A 6,712-nucleotide genomic window follows, 5' to 3' on the forward strand; every position below is an offset into this window, starting at 1 on the left:
CTGCCCCATGAGTAATACTGAGCACCTTTGTATATGTCTGTAGTTGAGAATTAAAAGAAGAGCACCTTTCAAACGATTGCTCACAATCTAGAGATCAGTCTTCAACCCACCCTTTCTTCCTATTTAACTTTGGGGAAAATTGAGACCCTGGAAGATCACATGGTGATTTTATGACATATCTGGGATGTGAACCTTTTCTTATAAAAGAGGGGTGAAAGGAGCCCTAGATTTGAGTCTGGGGGACCTGGGCTTGGAATCTGGTTTCCAAAAATTACCTTCTCCTAGTTGTGCCCTACTCCCACTTCCCCCTTTCTATCTGTAAATCGGGGTAATAACATCTATAGTCCTTATCTCACTTACCTTTTGTGAGGATCAAACAAAATACTGTATGTAAAGCACTTTCCAAATATAGATCCCTTCGTAAGTGTGTTTTTATTCATTAACAACACATGAATTACTTCACAGCGTTGTTGTGGGGAAAGTACTACTTAAATGAATGATGTCAGTTTAATCGTTATAACAGCTACTACTTTCACTAATATATTACAACAGAAACTGATGGAAGTTTCTTCTCTGGAACCGAATTGGGGGTGGGGGTGGAGCTGGGAGGTATCCCTGTGCTTTGTCATTTCCTACCCGATTCTTTCCCCTTCACCACCACCACCATCACCATGACATCCTGAAACAAAAGACACCAAAACCCAGTGATTCAACTAACATGCAATGTATTACGTGCAGAATAGTTACCAAAACCAAGATATAGTTCACAAGTTTACTCTTTATTAAGAAAGTTTACAATCTATTGAACCAAGAATTATCTCAGATTAGTTTAACCCCAAAGAGAATTCTTCCTTATTCTCCGTCCATACTTAAACTGAGTAATTTCCCTAAAGAGAGTGAGTCTTACAGAAGTGAAGGAAAAGACTTAGATACTGTGAGAGCTAGGCTCTCCTTGGAAGTGCCTTCTTTGTTTTGTTTTATGCTGATGTTGTTTTAATAAAACTGAAAGGAAAAATTGGTACTAGTGAGCCCTCAGTTACTAGGGGTATATTCTATGACTGCTTAGTCTTTAATTATTTAAAGATGTCCTAACACCACCCTACCCAAAGCAATACAAGGCCTTATCGTTCCTAGTTCATTCTCTTTTTGCCTTCAAATCAATACAGAGCACTGAAAAAATATGAAATATTTTGAGACTCTCATTTTCATTTATGCCTTCTCCCTCTCTAAGCTTGTTTCTAACTAGGGAAGAGGTCTAGAAATCTAAATGTGCAAAGGCTGATAGAAGCAGCAATTAGAGAAACAAAGAATAAAAGGGATAGGGCAAGGAGATCCCCTGCCAAAAGATCTGAACTCCAGAAGTTATCTATTTTCTTCCCCCAGATTTCCAATGAACCTGATTTTCTGAACAGAACAGGGAGCAAAGACCTGGAAGGTGGAAAAGTGGGATGTGAGTAGGACACTCAGGTGATACTCTGAGAGCCTGTATCATGTTCCCTTAAAGTACTTCTTCCCTGTGCTTTGTGCATATACCTGCTTCCTCAGAAGCAGGAGGAGGAGAAGAAGTCAGAGACTCCTCAGCTCCGTAAACCTTTAATTTCATATCTCACCTACAACCATTTGCTAGAGCAGATAACTTAAACTCAATATGCCTACCTTTCATTCCTTCAGCAAATAATTATTGTTGAATACTTCATATGCAGAACTGTGAGACTTTCTTTAAAGCAAATAATGAAATATATAACAATTAATTGGTTAATTATAGTTATGATCACATTTGAACCTTTCATAATCTGAGGTAGGCTTTATTATTCCCATTTTAAAGATGAGGTAACTGAGCCTGAGAACATTTAAGTAACTTGCGCAAGGCCATACAACTAACTGAAAGAAATAAAAGTTGAACTTTAGTCTTAGCATTCTAGCCATTATATCACCCAAAATCACTGCCATTAAGGAACATAACAAAACTAAATTATTAAATCCTTAAAAAGAAATTTGGACAATAAATACTGTACTGCAGAGGAGAGTATTCTAGCCTCAAGTGGGAAAGGCCTTAAACCTAATTGTAAATATTCTACACTGAAAAAAAAACCTCCAAGTAAGAGATAGAGAAAATCAGTTTTTAAAAAATCAGTTTCAATTTACTCCATGTCATGTTGGGCAAGTCAGTCTTATATTCCTCACCTATAATATGAAGGAACTGGACTAGATGATCTCCTAAATCTAGCCCACAAGTTGGGCCTTAAAAGATGAGTAGAGTCAAGAGAAAATAATAAACAAGAAAAACAATTATGGACTATTAGCACTATAAAGAACCTTAGAGATCTAGTTCAGGTTTCTCATCTTACTGAGAAGGAAAAGGAGGTCCAGGCAAGACAACATGCCTAGCAAGTAGCAAAGCCAGCCAAAATACCAGTTTCTTGGTTCTAGTGTAAGCCTCTTTTCAGGAAAAGGAAGGAATAAGCAGGATGGATTGTCACTGTTTGACACAGAGAATTAATATGAGATAATGGTGGGAGAAAGTTGATTAGTTTATGGACAGATAGTTATTTTTCATATATAAGGGGGAGGGAGAAAAGGGAACATGGATCTATTAAGCGCATGCTATGTGCTAAGCTCTCTACTAAACACTTTACAAATATCTCATTTTACATATATAATATGTGTGTGTGTATGTGTGTGTGTGTTATGTGGGCCCAAGGAGGAAACAGGCCCAGACTGTTTTATCTTTCTACAGGAGCTAAAGACAAGAAAGAGGAATAATATCCAATGGGAGAAGGACTTCCAGAAAAGCAATATGATTGGATATTATCTGAGGCCCATCTTGGAAATGAGGAATCTTATATGTTACCTTCAGCTAGCTTAGCCAAATTCCCGTTCCAAAGGCCAGAAGCTGAAAAACTTCAAGGGATTCCCTCACATCAGACTATTGGGGTTATTTTGAAGAAGAGATGGAACCAAACTAGCTCTTGGGAAAAAAAATTGAAACCTCTTCTCCTCAGTCCCTTTCCACAAGTATCTATTCCTCAGGGAACTCCCTATCTCTGTCCTGACTGTGGAAAAAACTTTTGTCTGAAGTCCAACCTTTTGACCCACCAACAAACGCACAGTGGAAGGAAACTATATCATAGTCCTCAATGTGGGGACAGTTTTGGGAAGTATACCAGCCTGCCCATCCTTCAGAAGGACCACATTGGGGAAAGGTCTCATACTTGCCCAGAGTGTGGAAGATGCTTCAACGATGCTACCAATCTTAATACTCACCTTAGGGTTCATACAGGAGAGAAGCCCTATCAATGCCCTGTGTGTGGGAAAAGCTTTAGCCAGAGCTCTGGTCTCACCCAGCACCAGAGAACCCACACTGGTGAAAAACCTTATACATGTCCTGAGTGTGGCAAAGGGTTCCGCCAGAGCTCAGATCTTGTGGAACATCATCGTACTCACAGTGGTGAGAAGCGTTACACCTGTGGGGACTGTGGCCAGAGCTTTGCTAGACCCTCTAATCTGGTCCATCATCAGCGTACCCATGCTTCTGAGAGGGTTTTCTGTTGTCAAGAATGTGGAAAGAGCTTCCAACATAGCACCAGCCTAAGTTGCCACCAGAAAACTCATACTGGAGAAAAACCTTATAAATGTTCTGAATGTGGGGTCAATTTCAGCCAGAGTTCCAACCTCTTGACCCATCAAAGGAGTCATACACTAGAGAAACCACACAGATGCTCAGACTGTGGAAGGAGTTTCAACCGGGCTTCTAACCTCCTCCAGCACCAACAGACCCATGGTCCAGACAGACCCTATAAATGCCCATATTGTGAGAAAGCCTTTAGCCGAAGCTCCAACCTCATCACTCATCAGAGTACCCACACGGGAGAGAAACCATATAAATGTCAACAATGTGGGAAAGACTTCAGATCTGGTTCCAACCTGATTCAGCATCAGGAAACCCACATGGAAGGCAAATCCTAAAAAAAAAAGATCCAGAAAGAAATAGGTAGCAACAGGGAAGGGGAAGTTAAGGGAAATATCTGTGTTGTCAAAGAAAAATCTATGTTATATTTAAATGAACCAGCAGTGAAAGTGAGAGAACCATTGCTGAAGGAAAGGAAAAAGTCCTGAGAATTTGGGAGAACCCAAATCATTGGCTTACAGGAACCTGGAAAAAGTTTGGGGACAGAAGATGTAAAAATAATGTCCTATTTCTACATTCTGTGACCTGAGTACAACATAAGAGTTCTATAGGAAAAATTTGTGGGTTTTTTTTTTTTAATGACTTTTTGATCTAGATGAGAAATGAAACTTTGTTGTACTCAGGTCTAGAAGAAGAACCACACCTAGCTACTCTAGCTTCTGACCCTGCCTAAAATATCCCCAAGAATATTATGTAATGACATAGAAAGTACCTTTTCCCTACTACAAAGTTGGAAGGATCTTAAGAGATCTGGCCTCCCTCATTTCTTTCAGGAGACCAGGCTGATTCTAAGAGCATTCTAAAAAATACAGTTCAATTCCAGAACAGGTTTTCCTTAAAATCATTCAAAATCTCTAAGTTGGGCTCATATGTGACCCAAAGACTCATCCTTTCTGAATCAGTGCAATTCCATGTAAGGTTGATTGGACTTTTGGTTCCAGTTAATAGGATAAGTAGTATGAATCCCTTTGTAGCCTCTGAAACAGGCCATTTAAGTCTCAAATGAACCAGTCTATAAATTGGTAGCTGGTTATAATTAAGTGGGGATATGTGACACAGTCCTTTTCTCATATTATTGCCTCTTGAGACCAAAACTACTTGCATTCCCATTGGAAAATGAATCTTGGGCACTTTAGGATATGAAATTGGGAACTTTATTCAGTTTGTACCTACTATGTGCAGGACACTGAGGAAAGAGGAGGATACTATCCCTCATTTCTCAGGGAATTTGCAATTTTAAAGACTAGATTGTAGACTGTGCTTATGTGAAGTGACTGAACAGTTGTGCATCAAATGCTTATAGACAACTAAACTAACTGGGATGTAGCCAGAAGGAAAGCAGACCAGAAGCTTAAGACTCTGGGCTTAATTCAGGACTTAAAAAGAAATCACCCTGAATTTTATCTCAGTTTCTTTTGCAGCATAGTTGACCTTTGAGAGATGAATTTTAAGATTTTTCTGACACAAAAACATCGTCTGGAGCTTGATAATAACTGGCTTCTTGGATTTTGTATCATCTTTCCTCATATCTATAGCATAACTATTTAAATGTCATTTCAAAATTTGGTTCAAAAATCGGAAATGCTTAAAATGTGCAGTGTATTAGGGAAGATACAAAGATAATTAAGATTAAGTATCCCAACTACTTTTTCCAACTATCTTCAAATACTTTATAATAAAGGAGACAGATGCAGACACACACAGCAACACACATATATAGGAATTCAGTGCATTAGAGTGAAAAGTACTGTGAAATCAGAGGAGAGAATAACTCATTCTACTGGGAGAGATCAGGTAAGGCTTTATGGAAGTCTGGGCCTTGAAGAATGAGTTAGAAGTAAACAGATAAAGAGATGGGACAGGAAAGGCATTCTAGGGGTAAGACACTATGTGGAGAAAAAAAAGTAAAGCAAGTACTCTACATAGGGTAGAGCATAAAATATGAGGAGTAAAGTAAGACAACTGGAAAGTTAGAGGGAAGTATGATTAGTTACTATGTTTGGTATTTTTCATTATGCATTGGGAAGGCAGTGAAGATTTTGAAAATATGAGTCATATCATATAGTGCAAAAGGAAAATTAAGAAAATGGGAGAGGGAGAATATTAAGTAGAAGTTAATTACAATAATCCCAGTTGCTGGGAATGTTAAGTAAGGAGAGGGCAGATGTGACATCACAGTGGATAATAAGGACTAAGCTGGTGGTGAAAATGTCACCACACTAAGGGCACACAAACCTTTTCACTTCTATAGACCTTCCTGTGGATATGCGCATCATATATGTTAAACCAAGGAGTAATTCAAAATAAGTGTAGGTGACTACATAATATGTAGTAGCTTCCTGCAAAAGAGAGGGAGATGTCTCAAGTGGTAATTATACTTAGGCTTGGTCAAATGAGAGAAATTTTATTAAAAGGGTAGGCAGGAAAGAAAAGATGAGAATAATAAAAATGATAGTGAAATAGCCAACTAGTAGAATCTTAGAGATAAAAGAACCTTCAAGGATTTTCATCTACTTCTATCTTTACTCCACTCTTCAAACAAAAAAGAACCTATATCAAATGACACAAATAAACAGATCGATGTTTTTCTGCCACATAAAAAAGTTAGATTCCTTCTCTAGAATTCTGGGGGGCGAGGGGGTTGTTAGCTTCTATTATTTAGATAACATGCAAATTAAAAAGTAATCATTCTCTAAGTTCAGAAAAATCAAACAATAATGCTGAATTCAGTTCCTGTACATCTTCCAACAAGTGCCACAGCTTTTCAGCAATAGAGTAATCTAGGTCCTTCTGTCATATCCTAGTATTAAGGATATTCATATTTTTGACACGGAAGGTGACACACTTAAAACACAAGTATAATTTAAACAGTATCATAGAGTTCAGAGAGCTAAAAGGAATCTTATTATTCTAGCCCTGTCATTTTACAGACAGAAAAACTGAGGCCCAGAGAAAGGATGTAATTTGCCCAAATTAATGATGCTCAGTGATAAACTTTATTGGAAAGATTCTATATTGTTATAA

At 38.2% G+C, this 6,712-nt stretch overlaps 1 protein-coding gene across 1 annotated transcript; it reads left to right on the top strand.

Moving 5' to 3' along the window:
* Positions 1-511: 511 nt before the first annotated feature.
* On the top strand, positions 512-5,186 carry LOC127542474 (zinc finger protein 239-like). The gene has a single exon (XM_051968115.1). It carries the CDS (start codon positions 2,770-2,772, stop codon positions 3,964-3,966), a length of 1,197 nt encoding a protein of 398 aa, XP_051824075.1. The 5' UTR covers positions 512-2,769; the 3' UTR covers positions 3,967-5,186.
* The last annotated feature ends 1,526 nt before the right edge of the window (positions 5,187-6,712 follow it).

Source organism: Antechinus flavipes, chromosome 1, assembly GCF_016432865.1.
Source record: "Antechinus flavipes isolate AdamAnt ecotype Samford, QLD, Australia chromosome 1, AdamAnt_v2, whole genome shotgun sequence".
Classification (NCBI taxonomy): Eukaryota; Metazoa; Chordata; class Mammalia; order Dasyuromorphia; family Dasyuridae; genus Antechinus; species Antechinus flavipes.